At 51.1% G+C, this 18,260-nt stretch overlaps 1 protein-coding gene across 2 annotated transcripts; it reads left to right on the top strand.

Moving 5' to 3' along the window:
* The first annotated feature begins 2,863 nt into the window (after positions 1-2,863).
* CNIH4 (cornichon family AMPA receptor auxiliary protein 4) lies at positions 2,864-18,177 on the top strand. 2 transcript variants are annotated; one of them, XM_047077169.1, is made up of 5 exons: positions 2,864-2,966; positions 6,448-6,516; positions 9,657-9,769; positions 15,205-15,345; positions 17,550-18,177. In XM_047077169.1, exons 1-5 carry the CDS (start codon positions 2,898-2,900, stop codon positions 17,575-17,577), a joined length of 420 nt encoding a protein of 139 aa, XP_046933125.1. In that variant the 5' UTR covers positions 2,864-2,897; the 3' UTR covers positions 17,578-18,177. The 2 variants fall into 2 exon arrangements, with proteins under 2 accessions (XP_046933125.1, XP_046933126.1); XM_047077170.1 differs by lacking the exons at positions 2,864-2,966; positions 6,448-6,516 and adding exons at positions 7,558-8,611; positions 8,963-9,052.
* Positions 18,178-18,260: the final 83 nt, after the last annotated feature.

Genomic DNA, 18,260 nt, shown 5'->3' with positions numbered 1-18,260 from the left:
ATCCCAAGCAGGCTTGGCACTATCCGTGCAGAACCCAATGTGAGGCTTGGACCCATGAACCCTGAAATCACGACCTGAGATCGACTGAGCCACCCAGGTGCCCCAAGCTATATTTTAAACCCAAAGTCTTGATCTCTCTGTTTCTCTCTCTATTTCTCTCTATGTCGCACACAGATACACACTGTTTTTGAATCCTGATCAACATTGTTCTCTCAAATTTTGCCATTGCAACCATGTTTTGAATTTTCAAGTAGAATGAGGCAGAGACTGTCTTGATTGGAACTTGCAACTCTCGGGGCGCCTGGGTGGCGCAGTCGGTTAAGCGTCCGGCTTCAGCCAGGTCACGATCTCGCGGTCCGTGAGTTCGAGCCCCGCGTCTGGCTCTGGGCTGATGGCTCAGAGCCTGGAGCCTGTTTCCCATTCTGTGTCTCCCTCTCTCTCTGCCCCTCCCCCGTTCATGCTCTGTCTCTCTCTGTCCCAAAAATAAATAAACGTTGAAAAAAAAAAATTCAAAAAAAAAAAAAAAAGAACTTGCAACTCTCACTCTTGATTCTGGTCCCAGATTTTTTTTTTTTTTTTTTTACTCAGAATTAAACAGCACATAAAGAATATGGGATAGCCTGTTGTTTTCTGCTCCAACTTGAGAGGAACGTGAGATTAGGTTTATGTTTTTAATAAAATCTGGAATAATTTTATTTTATTTTTTATTTATTTTTTTTTATTTTATTTTTTTTTTCAACGTTTATTTATTTTTGGGACAGAGAGAGACAGAGCATGAACGGGGGAGGGGCAGAGAGAGAGGGAGACACAGAATCGGAAACAGGCTCCAGGCTCCGAGCCATCAGCCCAGAGCCCGACGCGGGGCTCGAACTCCCGGACCACGAGATCGTGACCTGGCTGAAGTCGGACGCTTAACCGACTGTGCCACCCAGGCGCCCCTGGAATAATTTTAATGAAATTTCTCCTTAGAGTCCGTATAGGTCATTCATTTAGCAAACATTTATTAAACACCAGCTATTTACAGGATGGAAGCTACGGGGGTGTACAAAAACTAATAACATCTGTTACTTTCAGTGTAATCTAGGGCACGGCTGGCTGGGCATGTGGAGCAGTTGATGTGATGAAGGCTCTGACAGTGGTGTGTGCAAGGGGTGGGGGGGTATAGTCCTAGCTGGTCTATCATCTGTTCCCTGTCTGGCATTAGCCTATGAACCATTGGTGATCTTGTGGATTTATGCCCTGTCCAGGAAATCCTGTTGGTTTGCGGTCACATGGGTTCCCTTATTCATCCTCTCCTACGTGGTTTCCTTGCAGACAAACCTGACCCCTTCCATACCTATAGTGCACCACACAGAAGGATGTTTTTATTAATTTTCTTAATTTTTTATTAAAAAAAAATTTTTTTTTGATGTTTCTTTATTTTTGAGAGAGACAGAGACAGAATGTGAGTGGGTTGGGGCAGAGAGAGAGGGAGGCACAGAATCTGAAGCAGGCTGCAGGCTCCGAGCTGTCAGCACAGAGCCCGACGCAGGATTTGAACCCACAGACGGTGAGATCATGACCTGAGCTGAAGTCGGACGCTCAACCGACTGAGCCACCCAGGCACCCGTGGAAGGATGTTTTTAGAATGTAAATCAGACCAAGGTACTTTTATACTTAAAACTGTCCTGTGGTTTATCATCATATGAGAATAAAGGTGAAACTTGTGTGTGGGGGGAGGGGGGGTGGGTCCACAAGGCCTGTGTGGCCTTTCCATGCCACCTCTGATGGCAGGTCAAAATTCTACCCCCTTGTTCATTGTAGTACGGCCACATGGTCCTTTTTTCCTGTTCCTTAAAGACGTCAAGTTTCTATGAGCAGTGGGGCCTTTGCAATCCTGATTCCCATCTTCTGAAACACGCTTTTGTTCAGAGTTTAAATTAGATGTTAGCTGGTCAGCCTGGCTTTGTTCAGTCTGCAACGTTTCACCTCCCTGTCTTCTTCCAGTTACTTACAACTGCCTGTCAGTAATAGATTTTTGTTGTTGCCCTCGGTCTCCCCCATTGTAATGGAAGCTACCGGAACTTAAGGACCTTCCCCGTCATTCTTCGTGTATCTGTAGGGCCCAGGAACTGGCACATATTAGCTGGCACCAGAAAATACTGGTGGGGGGATACCTGGCTGGGAGTTGCTTGGGCTTGTGACTCTTGATCCCAAGATCGTGAGTTTAAGCCCCAGGTTGCGTGTGCAGCCTACTTAAAAATAAAAATGAAATAAAAATAAAGTATTGGTTGAACAGATGTGTGAGTTTGATGGACTTTGCCTTCGAAATAAATGGCCTCTTCCCTGTGACTCCCGGCCTGCCTGGCTGGTTTTTGTGCCTGGGGTCAGAGCAGGTCTCAGCCTGCAGTGGGGGCAGGTGCGAGAATACTTGCTTAAGTGAACAAGACGACACACTGCGTCTTCAAAAATCCTAACGTCTGCAGCGGAGCGAGTGGGCGCTGCAACAGCTGAGGCAGGGAACGCTGAGGCCCGCCGACAACGCGGCATCAGGAGGGCGAGTCTCCAGCGGGGTTGTCGCTGTCGGACTTGGGCTTTGCGAGGAGAACCCCTTCCCGTGGCCAAGTCGGGTGCCCGGGGGACGCAAGCGTTCTGTGAATGCTCGCTGATTACTTCTGATCACCGTTTCCGGACCGGTCAGGATGAAGGTGGAACCCCGCCCTCGCCTCGCGTCCGCGTCGGGGCTCGCGAACTACACTTCCCAGCCTGCGTCGGGACGGCGGCGGCGGACTACAAGTCCCGGCATGCCGCGGCGCCGGGACTACGCGCCCCAGCGGCCCCGGCGAGGGCCTATCAGGGGCGGGCGGGCGCGCCGGGCGCCGGGGCCGGTTTGACGGAAGGAGCGGCGGCGGAGGAGGATGGAGGCGGTGGTGTTCGTCTTCTCTCTCCTCGACTGTTGCGCGCTCATCTTCCTCTCGGTGTACTTCGTATCCTTGGCTGAGGCGGGCGGAGGCCGGCCGGGCCCGGCGCCCGAGGGACGGGGCTGAGGCGGGGCCGGGCAGGTGCGGGGGAGTGGGGGGCCCGGGCCCCGAGCGCGGAGCCGGGCGGGAGGCCGGCCCCGCTGCCGCTCGCGCCCCCCCCCGCCCCGCCGTCCCCCTCGCCGTCCCCCTCGCCGCTGCCGCTGAGCCCTTCCCCTCCCCACCCACCCTTGCCGGGGGCGCGCGGGCCGGCGGGCGTCCCCTCGGGTCGCCGCGGAGCCCTGCGGGGGCCGTGGCGGCAAGCGGGCGTCGTGCGGACCGGGCTTGCGGGGCCCCTGCGGCGGCCGCCTTGGCGTCGGTGCCCGGCCGCGCCCGCACTTTGTGGTCGTGTGCTGTCGTCACGCGGTTTTCGGGGCTCCTGCGTGGATGTGGGACCCGCACCCGCCCGCAGGGAGCGTCCAGCCCCGGGCCAGTCAGAGGTCCTCAAACAGCGGGGAAGAATCCGCGCCAGGGTGCCCCTTGTCCTTCCTCGAGGATCACGGGGGCTGCTTCCTTTGTCATGTCTTCCTTTTGCTTTTTGTTTTAATGTTTATTTCTTGAGAGAGCGAGCGGGGAGAGGGGCAGAGAGGGAGAGAGAGGACCCCAAGCGGGCTCCTTGCTGTCAGCGCAGAGCCCTACGGGGCCTCCACCCCACACAGCCCGTGAGATCGTGGCCTGAGCCACCATGGAGAGTCGGAAGCCCCCTCGGGTTGCTTTCTGAGCGAATCAAACTTTCTTTTCTCCAGAGCACCCTGGCTTGGGGATAGGCGTGGCGTGGGTTTTCGGTGTGACCTCGAACTTTGTTAGGGACAGGCAGCCTGATCTGCAGGGAATGGACACGGTTTGCAGTGAGGACCCCAGTGCTCAGCCAGAGGCTCGCTGTGCGCAGTGTTGCACTTGCCTCAGTCTGTTCTGGGTGAAGTGGGAAGTGTTTACTTCCCAGGAAGGGGCGTGCGTGTGTGTGTGTGTGTGTGTGTGTGTGTGTGTGTGTAGTGAGAACACACGTTCGGCACCCAGCACGGTGCCCGCCCCGTGGCCACTGGGCTCTGCCCCACCCCAGCCCAGTTCAGCTGCAGTTTTTTCTTTAACAGATGAATTCTAACGAGAACTTCAGGTTGTTTTGTTTTTGCTTTAAAGATTTTTATTTTTTAATTAAAAAAAATTTTTTTTAATGTTTATTCAGACAGCATAAGTGGGGCGGGGTGGGGGGCAGGGAGAGGGAGACACAGAATCCAAAACAGGTTCCAGTCTCAAGCTGTCAGCACAGAGCCCGACGCGGGGCTCGAACACACAAACTGAGCCGAAGTCAGGTGCTTAACGGACTGAGCCACCCCAGCACCCCTCAAGATTTTATTTTTAAGTAATCTCTACACCCAACAGGGGGCTCAAATTCATGACCCCGGGCTCGAGAGTCGCAGGCTCCACCGACTGAGCCAGCCAGGCACCCAAGAACCTTCAGTTTTATTAGGCTTGGTGAAATGACTGAAAAAGCAGAATTACTGGCCTAAATTTTGGTGACCTATGTCCCTCTTGTGACATAAAGAACTGGGACTTAACAGAGAAATAAAACCTGGGTTTCTGGTTTTGATGTTTGGAAAGCTAGGCTCGATTTAAAATAGCCTTGGCTTCTAGCAAATTGTGTACAAAGGAAAGTGTTAGGTAGACATTAAGGTGCGTGTAGGGTGTGTTTCGCTGGGGTTCAGCACGTTACTGGCATTTTGGATAGTTGCCTGAGCTTCCTTCTGGAGGTAGAAATGGTCAGGATAGAAGTTCTGTAGGGATGGGAGTTTCCTGGACTTCGAACCCCGAAGAAAGCCTGTGCCGAAGGGGAGGGGTGGGTGTTCAGAATCAGACAAGAGCAAAGGTGCAGAGACAGGCATGTTTATGGCATTCCTGGGTGATGGGGTCAAGGCATAGAGCATCTGGAGCACCCGGTTGATTTTGGCCGGAGAAGGTCAAGGTTGGAAAGGCTGGATTAGATCAGACTTTGAAAGGTTTGCCTGTGAAGGTGGGGACAACTTGAGCCTTCACTTCTATCCTCGAGGCAGTAGGGAGCCATGGAATGTTCTTGACATTAACAAATGGTGTGTTAGGAAGATGAGTCTGTAGAGTGGGTTGGAAAGAGGAAAGACTGGAAGGTAAGAAACCATTGGGGAATGGGCCTGTGTGGGTTTGAAATAGGGTTCGAACCGTGGGCCGGTGGAAGGCAGGATTCTTGGGCACAGCAGGCTGGTGAAGGCTGCTTGTGGGGTGTGAACACGAAGGCAGCGATGACCCCCCGGGGTTTGAGCCTGGACAAGTGATGCTTGTGTCGGCGACAGAAACGAAACCCGCGTGGACGTGGAACAATTTGTGGAGACGGTGATGAGTTTGACTTTCGTTGTGTTGAGGTGATAGGGGAATATCCGTACAGAAATGTTTAGAATTTGGGTGAGAACACTTACTTTCACTTGTGTTATTGGACATTTCCAAACATTACAGTAGAGAGTGTAGCGTAATAAACCCCATGTTTCTGTCGCCTGCCGACAGTGATCTTCAGCATTTTGCTGTTTTCCTTTCTGCTTTGTCCCAGCTATCGGGGGGCAGGGGGTGGGGGTGGAGAATTTATTTGACAGTAGTTTTCAGGCCTTGTATCATTCAGTTGAGGCCGTTTCCTTCTGTGTCTGTCCTCACATTTTTGTGGGTTTATATTTTATGCTAAAACTCGTTTTTTGCTTAATTCTGCTAGAATGTGTGCTTACTGTGCAAAGTTTGGGAAAGAGAGAAAAATACTAGGAAAACAAATCCTCTATGAGGAGCCATAACCACTGCTCACCTGTGACCCCACTGTATCGATAGTTTGTGTCCTGTTTCCTTTTCGCACATCTTGAGTCTTCGAAGACATTTTGTGGGTCTGTCATGAATAAACACTATTTTTCTATTCAGGTTTTTCACATTTAAGTTGTTTTTATAGGTCTTATTTTCCAATTCTTATGGTCATTTTCACTTTTGAGGAACTCAGATTGGATGTTCTGGTATGGGTCACTTGAGAATTGAGCATACTAAGATTCTTTTGTGAAAATAATTTGTTGAAGGAACATAAATGAGAAAATTGAGTTGTCTAATGAGTGAACTTTAAGGAAATAACTAAAATTTTTTCAAGGCAAATCCAATTCTGCACTACAGTTGGTTTTTTTTCCAAAACTTAAAAACACTTAGCTAGAACAAAGAAAAAAGTCTTGTAGGGGCACCGGGGTGGCCCAGGTCATGATCTCACGGTTCACGAGTTCGAGCCCCACATCAGGCTCTGTGCTGACAGCTTGGAGCCTGGAGCCTGCTTCGGAGTCTGTGTCTCCCTCTCTGTCTCTGCCCTTCCCCTGCTGACGCTCTCACGTGCGCGCTCTCAAAAACAATAAATAAAACAAAAAGTTAAAAAAAAAAAAGTCTTGTAATTCCTTATCTTGATCCTCAGATAATTACATTGTCCGATTTAGAATGTGATTACATTAATGCTAGATCATGTTGCTCCAAATTAAACAAGGTAAGACATTTCCTTACTCGTTTTTTGTGTTTGAGGTTATTATAGATAACCAACATATGTATATTTGGTTTTGAAGTGCATGTTGTTTCCTACTCGTTGGAATGTTTGCAGAGCTACTGTGTTTCTGCAATATTTTAGATCGTGAAACTGTACTGGGAGACCCCACTTGAAATTTGTTGCTTTGCTCGGCTTCTACCTTGTCCCTGTGTCCGTAGGTACTTTAGGACGAAAAGGCTTGTTATGAGGATAATCGTTTTTGTCTTCTGTGTCGAAACCCGTCCTCCCTGCTCGTGACTAAAAAGCCCAGTCTGTTTTGTTGCATAAAAGATGACCTTCTTTTCGTGGTTTGCTGAGAAATGGAATAAATTAGTTGATTTGTCTCGAGACCATTTTACCTTTAGTGCATGGTCAGAACTCTGTGTTGGCAAGGATGCCCTGAACCGCAGGGTTTGTCTGGATGTAGGGAAACCAGTTAGTCCTGATTCATTTCACGAGCTGAGCAGACAGAAGACTTTCTGGATAAAAGTTCACGTCACAGCTCAGTAAATCCTGCGAGGTGCTCTCGGCTTCACCCGGAAGTCATTCCCGTGTGTTTTTTTCTCCTCTGCATCTGCTTCTATTTCTCTGGTCCATGAGGGAAAAATGTGACATTCAGACAACTAAAATTTCTGGCAAACTATATTCCTCCTCTTCTTTTTTTCTTTTGAATTTTCCAGAATGTGGTTTCATACAGGGATAGACCTAGTCTTCGAAATAAAAGATTTTGTGTGTATTTATCTGCCAAACTGCAAGACTTTTTAAAAAAATCGAGGCGTAATCAGCATCATATTACTTTCAGCCTTCTCATCTTTAGGAGAATGGTTATTTATTTTACCAGCTGGGTTGTATTTTTTTTTAAATGATTATTTATTTTGAGGGAAAGAGCCTGTGCATGTGCACATGGGGGAGGGGCAGGGAGAGAGAGAATCCCAGGCAGGTCCATGCTCAGCACAGAGCCCGACACGGGGTTCCAATCTCACAAGCTGTGAGATCATGACCTGAGCCGAAATCAAGAGTCCGGCGCCCAACGGACTGAGCCACCCGGGCGCCCCTCCCCTCTTTTTCTCTCTTCTCTTTCACCAGCTTTCACGCACTGGATAATTCATCTGCTGGCTTCTCTGCCCGTTCTTTTTTAAAATTTTTGTCCCTTTGGGTTTCTTTTCTGCGTTTTTGTCTTAAGATTCCTTCTGCTTCATCTTCTGATTTCCTACGGACACGCCATTTACGGCAAGGTTTGCATTTCTGAGACCTTGTTCCCTTGCTCAGGTGTGAGTGTCCTGGCTCTCTGAGAATCTCGATTAGAGTAGTTTTGAAATTGCCTTCTGCTTCCTACATTATATCTGCTTCCTCCAAGCTCCTTTCCCTTTGTTTTCCCCTCGGGGGGCTTCCTCGATTTCTGGTACACGGCCGTCTATCCGTGCTTAGGGCAAGGCACTCACAGACTCACGGAGGCGCCAGGCCGTGGGCCAGGCTGTGGGCCGACCTGTAGACAGGCCGCCTCACCGCGGGGTCATCGGCGTCCCCCTGGACTCTTGCTGGGGCACCCGAAAGGGCAGCTGTTCGCACGTGTTCTGTCGCGTGCCGTTCAGTTACTCCACGGGAGGACTTTCCGGGCCCCTGCCCAGTGCAGGTATTCAGAGAGCAAGTTAGGGGGAGGACACCTCGCTGAGGAGGGACGACCACGAAAACACAGGCCTTGGCTGAAAGGAAGGAAAGCAAGCAGAGGAAAGCGAAGTGTCGCTTCCTAAGACTCTTGCCTCTCGTGTGTGGCTGTAAAACAAAGTGACTGCCGCCCAAGGTAAGAAATCCCGTTTGGAAGCTACGCCGGGGGCCGGGGGCCGAGGGTGCGGCCGGTGGTGGCAGTAAAAGCGTTTCCAGCCCTGCGGGGGCCACGCCTGGTCTCCTTCCGGGCAGCGGCGTCCTGAGGTGCGAGGTGCAGGTGCGGGCCTCCTCAGCCACGGTTTACAGGTGCGAAAATCGTGGCTCCGAGAGGGAGAGCGACCTTTCCCGAGCCTGCAGAGCCAGTCAGTCGGGGAGAGCAGGGACCCAGCTCCAGGTTTGTTTGACTTCTGCCGCTTACCCTTGTAAGCGTTGTGCTCAATTGGTTACACTTCAGAAGCTCTATTTTGTGTCTTTAAAAGTTTGTTGATTGCCAGTTAGGTTTAAGGCCTAGCAAATCCCTTCTTTGTTTCCAAAAATAAGGTATCTAAAATGGAAATGCGAGAGACCTGGGCCCAGAGTGTTTGGACTTAGACTATTTTATTCTGCCAACTAAGTAGCTTTGTGACCTTGGGCAAATTACTTAACCTCTCTGAGTTTCGCCTTTCTCCTTTCTGCAAGAGGCAGTTTGTGTCTGCCTGTTACTGTTACTGTTAACTTCCACGGAAAGGAAAGTCTCTATTCGCAGGGGAGGAGGATTACTGGTGGAAGGAGGGCCTGCTGCCACAGCTGTTGGCGCATGAGCAGTAGAGTACTCCGTGGTTGGCAGCACGCGTAGGTAAGGGCCCGGGTGCCGTGGGGCCGCTAGGCTGGGATTCCCGGATCCGGGTCCGTTGTCATATTTGGTCAGCTCTTCGCTGTTACTGTGAGCTGTTAAAGTACGTGTGTGTGTGTGTGTGTGTGTGTGTGTGTGTGTGAGAGAGAGAGAGAGAGAGAGAGAGAGAGGGAGAAAGGATTTCCCTCATGGTTCGGGAGATTGGAGAATGTTTAAGATTGATATTCTGATTTGCAAGGCAGTGTATATTTGGATATAAACCACCCCGGTTAGAGTGAGGGGCTTTGGCACAGACCTCGGAATAGCAGGTGAATGATGCTCCGTTTTTTCCCCAGTTGTCATTCATACCCGCTTAGTGAATGAATCTGAACCTTTGCTGAGGAAAAAACTTAATTGCAATTTAAGTGCATTATGTTTAAGCTGTGTGTGACGTGTTTGCACGGCGTGAGCATTGGCAGCGTATGCACATCTGGGTCATCCGAGTCTAAAAATAAATCTTGGAACACTAGCTTGTAAACGCTGCGTATCCACTGACTTAGCTTCAGATAACACGGACGTCCAGGAAGAACACAGCAGGGCGATGTAACGCCGTGTTCTTCCCTTGCAGTGGGTCATTCCCGAACTGATCGGCCACACCGTCGTCACCGTGTTAATGCTCATCTCATTGCACTGGTTCATCTTCCTTCTCAACCTGCCCGTTGCCACTTGGAATATATATCGGTGAGTATAGTTTAGTTTGTTTACTGATGCTTCGTGTCCTGGCATTTAAAGGAAAATTTAAAAAAATGTTTTAATGCTTTTTTTCTGCAATAAAATACGTGCCAGTCACGAAATAACTGACAGCCGAATGCCATGTGAAGTCAGCATAAATTCCTGTTTACTTTGGCAATAGCAGTTTGCATCGTCCAGTCTTAGAGTCAGAACACGAATTTACACGCATAAATTTTAACAGTTTGTAATGTTCAGTTGCGATGTCTAAGGACGTGTGTGTTTTCCATAAGAATGGTCAATAGTCTAAGAATATAAGATTCTTGTTACTTATATTATAGATTTTTTTTTTTTTAATTTTTTTTTTCAACGTTTATTTATTTTTGGGACAGAGAGAGACAGAGCATGAACGGGGGAGGGGCAGAGAGAGAGGGAGACACAGAATTGGAAACAGGCTCCAGGCTCCGAGCCATCAGCCCAGAGCCCGACGCGGGGCTCGAACTCCCAGACCGCGAGATCGTGACCTGGCTGAAGTCGGACGCTTAACCGACTGCGCCACCCAGGCGCCCCTATAGATTTTAATTAGAATATACTGGGAATGCTTCAGAGAGAATTTCACTTTAGTTTTTAATTTATCTTTGTACTCTAATTTTGTTTTAAGTTTATTTATTTTGAGAGAGAGAGGGAGAGAGGGGGAGAGAGGTGGGGGGGGAGAGAATCCCAAGCAGGCTCCACGCTGTCAGCTCAGAGCCCCACATGGGGCTCGATCTCACCAACTGTGAGATCAGGACCTGAGCTGAAATCAAGAGTCAGACGCGCTCAGCTGAGCTGCTCAGGCGCCCCGAGGATTTCACTGTAAAGCCTGCAGAGTAGATCACATCAGAACTCTAACTTAACGCATTCGGGAAGTGTTTCAGGCCCCGCTCAGTGACACACTGGATGTGCTGTTACTGTAGTGGGGCAGTTATACGGGATGCATTTTCTGGTGAAGGTCTGTGGGGGGATGGGTTTGCTTTTATTGTGCCTTGCCGCTCTGCTAAGTTTTTAGGTTTTGGTTTTATTTTTATCTAGTTTTTTGAGGTGTAATCATTCATCATATTTTTACCTGTGAGTTTTTATTTTTATTTTTTAAAGCTGATCAATTTTTTTAAAGTTTATTTAAAAACTTTTAAAACTTTTAAAACTTTTAAAAACTACCCAATGTGAGGCTCGAACTCAGGACCTCGAGATCACGAGTCACGTGCTTTTCTGATAGAGGCAGCCAGGAGTCCCATAAATGTGATTTTAAAGTGCAGTTAGAGGGGCGCTTGGGTGGCTCAGTGGGTTGGGCGTCTGACTTCAGCTCAGGTCATGATCTCGAGGTTTATGGGTTCGAGCCCCACACTGGGCGCTGTCCTGACAGCTCGGAGCCTGGAGCCTGCTTCGGATTCTGTGTCTCCCTCTCTCTCTCTCTGCCCCTCCCCCGCTCATACTCTGCCTCTCTCTCTCTCAAAAATAAACATTAAAAAACAGTAAATAAATAAATATGAAAAATAAAGTGTAGTTAGAATCAGAAGGATGGGGTACCGCCAGCTCAGAAGCGCATGTGACTCTTAAGGTCCTTAGTTCGAGTCCTGTGTTGGGTATAGAGATTACTTAAATAAATAAGACCTAAAAAAAAGAAGGATAAAGAAAAGAATAAGGGAGGGGGGGAGGAGGTGATAGCACACAGAAGGCTGTGAGGAGGAGGAAGTGAGCAGATTTGGGGGATGAATTTAAAAAGATCGTGAGACTAGGACCTGAGCCACGGAAGGGATTTTAAATCTCTGGACCCCTTTTCCAGAAGGAAAGCAATACTTTTTAAGTTTCTCAGTGTCCTTGCATGGTCATCCCAGAGTCCAGCACCCTGACCTGAGCTCAGCCAGAGCACGGGCCCCTGCCCCAGTTGGCAAGGTGCCGTCCCACGCAGACTTTGAGCACGGCTCAGTATCCCTGTGACCAGGAACAGGAATTTGGGAGGGAGAGCGGGAATCCTGAGACTGTAGCTCAGTGACTCCCCGAGCCCGCACCGTCATTCGTCTGTGACAGCAGAGAGTGCCAGAGGAAGGGAGGCTGGCTCCATGCGGCTTCTTCGTGCGTGGTACCAAGTATGGTGGAAGGTTCTAGCGGGTTTACTGGGGGGGGGGGGGCCGAAAAGTTCCGTAGATTCTGTTTCCCGTCATCACAAAGATCACGTGGGTTTATCGCCCTGATAATTTATTCCCCCAGTGAAGGATTGGCTGGCTGTTCCCAAATTTACCTGCTACTTAAAAAGGTTTAAAAAAAAAAGTCAACAGACGGACCCTTTCCTCTTTGCAGACATCTGCACTTCCTGCTTTTGGGGGCGCAGACCCGTGTGAGACGGGCTCTGCCCGCAGGCCAAGAGGCAAACGCCGAGTGACAAAATAGGCAGCTGGCTGGGGCACCCGACGGGTGGCGGGGAGGCCTCGCGCTGGGACCTTCGCAGGAGGGGTGTCTGCGCAGAGCCTACACTCGGGAAGGTCTGACAGACGGGAGGGGGAAGGACTTCTCCAGGGTGTGCGGACAAGGGAGCGCTGGGGGGCTGGAGGCAGACGCACCAGGCGTAAGGGCCGGCAGGCTGCAGGCGCGGACGAGGGAGCCGGAACAGCTGCTGATGCGGTCAGGACACGCCACCCAGAACCGCGCGCACCGGCCCGCGGAGCCCGTGTATCAGCACGCGCGCTGGTGGCAGGACGTTCACCCACTGCGGGTTCTCTGTTCAGGATCTTTCTAGTATGTTCATACGTGTAAGCAGCCGGCACCAGTCTGTTCTAGAACATGCTCCTCACCCCAGAAGGAAGCCCTATACCCATTAGCAGTCTCTCCTCCCCTCCCCTCCACTACCCTTCCCGTCCCCTCCCGCTCCCCTCTTCTCCTCTCCTCTCCCCTCCACTTTCCTCCCCCTTGCCTCTCCTTTCCCTTCCCTCTTCTCCCCTCTCCTCCCCTCCCCCCCCCTTCCCCACTCCTCCCCTCCCCTCCCCCGCCCCTCCCCTCCCCTCCCCTGGCCCCCGAGCAATCAGTTTACCTTCTGTCTCTCATAAGATAACCTATTCTGTGCAGACCTGTCAGACAGGAGAGATCAATATGTGCTCTTTTGTGACTGGTTTTGTCACTCGGCATGTTTTCCAGGCTCATCCGTGTGGCGGGTACCGTGTTCATTCCCTTTAGTTGCCGAATCCTGTTCCACTGTGTGGACAGCCTGCATTTTGTTTATGCAGCAGATGGGCATTTCCGTTGCTTGTACTTTCCGGCTGTTACGAACAATTGCCCTGTGAACATTCATGTGCGTGTTTTTGTGCGGACACACGTTTTCTTTTCCTAGGAGTGGATTTGCTGGCTCATGTGGTAACTTTACATTGAACTTTTTGAGGAGCTGCCTGGGGTTCAAAAGCAGCCGCACCATTTTGCGTTCCCATCAGCTGTGTGTGCGGGTTCCTGTTTCTCCACATCCTCGCCAACACCTCTTGTTGTGTGTCTTTCTTTTTTTTAATTTAAGTAGCGTTACCCCCGCGGTCGTGACCACCAGATCATGAATCGCACGCCCTTCCGACTGAGCCCGCCCGGCGCCCCTGTGACTTTTCGTTTGAGCCATCCCATTGGGCGTGGTGTTTCGCTGTGGTTCTGACCCCATTTCTCTGGTGACTAACGACCTGGGTACCTTCGAATGTGCTTCGTAGCCATTTGTGCATCTTGTTCGCTCTGTATGCTTTTGACAGCTAAGCTGATGAAGGAAGTGGTCTTTGGGAAGATTTCCTGGGAACATCGGGTGGTAAGGACCGGCTGGTGGGGAAGAGCCAGGAGGCAGGGGTGGGACCGGAGGGCCGGGGCAGGGCTGTGACGCGGACGTGCAGAGGACACCCCCGTGTGAGCGGGACTCGGAGGGGAGGGCGGACGGAGAAGGAGTCTGACCGCCTGTCGGTGACAGATCAGGGCCGGGGCAGTCAGGACCTGCGGGAGAGGGCTCTGAGACGGAGCGGAGTCGCTCAGCTCTCGGTTACTCAGGGGCGGCAGGATTGGGGGAGTGGGGGGGGGTGGTTAAGTTTGTGGAACTCGGGGGCATTTGCATCTCACGGACGTCCATGTGAGAACTGCGCGTGGTAGGAAGGGACCGGCACGTGCGAGGTTAGGGCACGTCCTTGCACATGTAGTCCCGAGGGGTGTTGAAGCGGGTGGACGCTCCCCGAGTAAGCCGGCTCCTTGGCCGTAAAGGGGGTCGTGTGGGGGAGCACCTGGTGCACGCGCAGTGATGGGAAGGAAGTGGGAAAGCCTGAGGGCTTCCCCGGCGTGTTAAAGCAGGGCCTTCAGACCTTTTTAAAAGGTTGGGAGTCCCTCCCGAGTCTGGGAACATTGGGTTGAACTGGTCTGGCGTCGGAACGCAGCGCGGGCTCGCGGTGCCCTCCCTTGCGTTGGCTTGTGGCCCTTGCTCCCGTCCCCACAACCGCCGCGCCTCCACCGCTCCGCAGAGGGCATTTCTGACTTGGCGGGATATGATCGCTTAATAATACCGTGCACTCAGCCTGCATTTTTAACAGTTCCGTAAAGTTAGACGTTACGTGCCGTGTCTGAACTATTTACTGTCTGAACTGAAGAGGGGTTTTGTTTTATCGGGGTAGCACTTGCTCTAGATCATTTCTCTTCTGTCTCCTCTAAATTGGGTCTGTAAACCGGCACCATTCACAGACCGTGCGGATGGAGGCGTGTCATCCTCGGATCAGGAGCCTCCCTCCTTTGTGACATGGGAATAACTGAGACTACTCCTCCCCGTAAAGGTGTTGTGGGACGAATTGTGTTAATTATTTCAGAACTTTCTAGATAAACAAGTTTCTAAGAACCTGATAAAATTGGTTTGGTTTTGGAGTCCCCTTCGCTGTGTCTGCTGGAAAACGGCTGTAGGTATGACCGGTTTAGAAGTTTCCTACAGGTGGGTAAAAGGGTCTCAAAGCATAAAATACCCTTCTCTAGAGTGTTACCAGATTTGTTTAGAGGGCAGAAAATTAACAAGCGTTGTATCTTTCAGAGGAAAACCACATGGTGGCCAATGACATCATCATACTCAGTCCGTCCGTGCCTGGTCTGAATTTTAGGTTGCTGTGATTGGTCACTTTTATTTTTTTATGTTTTTGAGAGAGAGCGAGAGAGAGAGCGAGCGCGCACGAGCAGGGGAGAGGCAGGGAGAGAGAGGGAGACACAGAATCCAAAGCAGGCTCCGGGCTCTGAGCTGTCAGCACAGGCCCTGACGTGGGGCTTGAACTCATGAACTGCGAGATCATGGCCTGAGCTGAAGCTTAACCAAGTGAGCCACCCAGGCGCCCCTGTGATTGGTCACTTTTAAAGGCTGGTTGTTGTTGGCTACTTACTTTGAATATTTGTGCTGATGATTGGATTTCCTTTATTCGCGTGTGCATCAGGTTCATCATGGTGCCGAGTGGTAACATGGGAGTGTTCGACCCGACAGAGATCCACAATCGGGGTCAGCTGAAGTCGCACATGAAGGAAGCCATGATCAAGCTTGGTTTCCACTTGCTCTGTTTCTTCATGTATCTTTACAGGTGAGTTCACGGCCCCCTGGCGTTGCCCTGCACGGACGCCTGCTCGCGGTGGGGGGCTGTGGGTTCTGCGGCAACGCTGTGGAGCCTTGGGGGACCCTGTGGAATTCTCCCGGCCTAGACTTGTGTGTCATCGGATCAGCGATCTGTGTGACCTGCCGTAGGTACTCGGGATGTTAGTTGCTCCGTGGCTGCGGAGGCTGTCCCCGGCTCCCAGGGACCGGCCGCCTCGGGTCTCCGGGGGATGTGGTGAGGATGTAGGTGTGCGCTGCCTCGCCACATGCCAGGCAGCCCGTCCCCGTAAAACCGCGTCTGCCTTCCAGTCGTAGCGGATGGGGAGTGACGGTACCAGCAAGGACTGGCCCCCAGACGCGGGAAGCCTCGTGCGGTCCTGTCTGAACCTTAAATTGTGTTTTAGGGAGAAACGTGCCACCTTTTCCCTTATCTGTCGCCAGGCCAAGGAGTCGAGCAAAGAAGAGAAAGAAATTGTGTGTATGATTCGATTAAACTTTAGGAGACTAGAAGTCAGGCTTAACCTTTTTTATGCAGGCTTAACGAGATCATTCCTATTTTTCTTCCCAGGTAAATTTTAATTTTTCACACAGGCATGAGGACTGTTAGAAAGAAGTTATGTTGGCCTAAATTTTTGTCACTCAGAGGTTCCGATATTTAGAAACTGCATAGAGATGGCAGGTTTTTTCTTTAAGTTCATTTTGAGAGACTGAGTGTGAGCAGGGGAGGGGTAGAGAGAATCCCCAGCAGGGTCCGTGCTGCCGGCACAGAGCCCGACGTGGGGCGCGAACCCGTGAACCAGGAGATCATGACATGAGCCAAAATTAAGACTCAGATGCTGAATAGACTGAGCCACCCAGGCGCCCCTTTAATAATTTATTTTTAACGTTTACTTATTTTTGAGAGAGAGAGCCAGCGTGTGAGCAAGGGAGGGGCAGAGAGGGGGGACGGAGGCCGACAGCACAGAGCCCGACGTGGGGCTCGAGCTCATCAACCATGAAATCGTGACCTGAGCCGAAGTCAGACGCTCAACCGACTGAGTCCCCCAGGTGCCCCTTGTCAGGTTTCTAGCGCGGGGATTTCACGCGGGTTCTGTCTGGAATCGCCTGCCGCGTGGCGGACACTCACATCCGTCCGTGTTTCTTACACAGAATGAAAGGGAGAAATGCCTGTATTCTTCAGATAGTGATGGGGTCGATGCTGTTGGTGTTCCGCTTGGGTGCTGGGCTCGTGCGGTCTGGGGGCGACCGCTTACCGTGTGACCCAGGGCTGCTTCTTAACCTCTGTATGCCTCAGTTTCTTTGTCTGAAAATGGGACGGTACCTAATGCCTGCCTCGTTGGATTATGATCCGGACTAAATGAGATAATGCATGTAAAGCATGTAGGTTTGTGCTGACTGGCGGTAAACTCTCAGAATCTTTCGCGGGGATTAGCCGCTCCCGTGAATCTGTGCTGCACGTGGGCTGCACTTGGTTTGGTTAAATTTGGGCAACGAATCACTGCATTAGTAACGTGTAAGGGGGTTTCTGTGAAGTCTGGTCATCTAAGCAGGGAAAGAAAATGATGGTAGTTTCGTTGCTGCTGTTAACTGTGGTGGTTTTAGCAGAGTGTTTACTGAGCGACCGCTGAGTGTCAGACGCCGTCAGGCTGCGCGGGCGGCGCCCAGGAACGGCCCGGAATCCCGCGCGGAAGCGAGGGTCCTGCCCGGTGCACTGGCGGGCTGCAGTTTGCATGCGCAGAGAATTAAAGTCTTGTTTGGTTGTCTGTGTTTGCTCCAAACTGTAGCCCAACGTTGGTTTCAGGTTGTACTCCCACCCCCACCCCAGTTATTTATTTTTTTCTAAGTGAAAAAAATTAAGGCTTTGAGAGGCCCCAATTACACATTCTTTTAAAGTTTATTTAGAGAGAGAGCAAGCACGGGCAGGGGAGGGGAAGAGAGGGAGAGAGAGAATCCTAAGCAGGCTCGCACTGTCGGCACAGAGCCCCACTCGGGGCTCGATCTCGCGACCTGAGCTGAAATCAAGAGTAAGAAGCTCAGCTGACTGAGCTCCCCGGGCGCCCCTGGACGTTCTTTCTTTCACGTGCGAACGATGGTCTGTTCCTTGCTGAGCCCCAGAAGGCAGCGTGGCCGGACCGGGCTGTGCAGGAACGCCGCTGAGACGACGTCGGTAACACCGGTCTCTCCTCCCCGCAGCATGATCTTGGCTCTGATAAACGACTGAGGCTGCGGGCGCCGCGTCCGGAGCCGGCCCACGCCACCGCGCGTCGTCGGGGAGCCAGAGACCACGTGGGTCATCCTGAGAACCGTGACCATAGCAGTATATTTTTTCCTCTTTGAACAAAATAAAATATTTTTGCTGTATTTTTACCATATAAAGTATTTAAAAAACACGAGTTGAGTTCTTGTAGATTTCTGGTTCTCCACGTCAGCCTGAACCCCAGCGCGTGGTTTTCATCGTCTGTATGTCGAGGACTGGCATTTGTACGTGGTGACGGCACGGCCGCCCCAGCCTTGCCCGCCGCAGAAACACAGGGAAGCCTGTGGACAGCAGAAAAGGCCGAGTGCAGAGCGCCGCCGGCCACCCAGGCAGAGGAGGAAAGTGTTGCCCTTTGGCCTCTGTCGAGGCAGCTTCGCTACGTTCAGTATGGTTTAAGGGTTTATGGGACTGTTGGCTGAGTTTTCTCACAAGAACGTTAACAGAAAGTGACATTTCAAAAAGTACGTATTTCTTTGCAGAATCTGTGAAACCTTATAAGCCATTTGCCCAGGTACAGTGTAATTCCCGCTTCTAGAAAGGAAAATAAATCAAAAAAGCAAAATATCATCAAGCATTTTCATTTAAAGCCATGGCCTCCAAACTCCGCCTCAAACCCATTCGACCGCACTGGCTCCAGCCGGGTCTTG

Source organism: Lynx rufus, unplaced genomic scaffold (assembly GCF_022079265.1).
Source record: "Lynx rufus isolate CCGP_SWC_20201006 ecotype Redwood Valley unplaced genomic scaffold, mLynRuf1.p SCAF_15, whole genome shotgun sequence".
Taxonomy (NCBI): Eukaryota; Metazoa; Chordata; class Mammalia; order Carnivora; family Felidae; genus Lynx; species Lynx rufus.
Note: the sequence above shows the minus strand (reverse complement) of the source record. Positions and strands in the feature narration are given on the sequence as shown.

Bases quoted from the DNA above. Each gene is read 5' to 3' on its own strand.
- CNIH4 (XM_047077169.1), top strand. From the start codon at position 2,898: ATGGAGGCGGTGGTGTTCGTCTTCTCTCTCCTCGACTGTTGCGCGCTC. The intron at 6,517-9,656 runs GTAAGACATTTC...CTTCCCTTGCAG, and splicing joins GTTGCTCCAAATTAAACAAG to TGGGTCATTCCCGAACTGAT. The intron at 9,770-15,204 runs GTGAGTATAGTT...CGTGTGCATCAG, and splicing joins GCCACTTGGAATATATATCG to GTTCATCATGGTGCCGAGTG.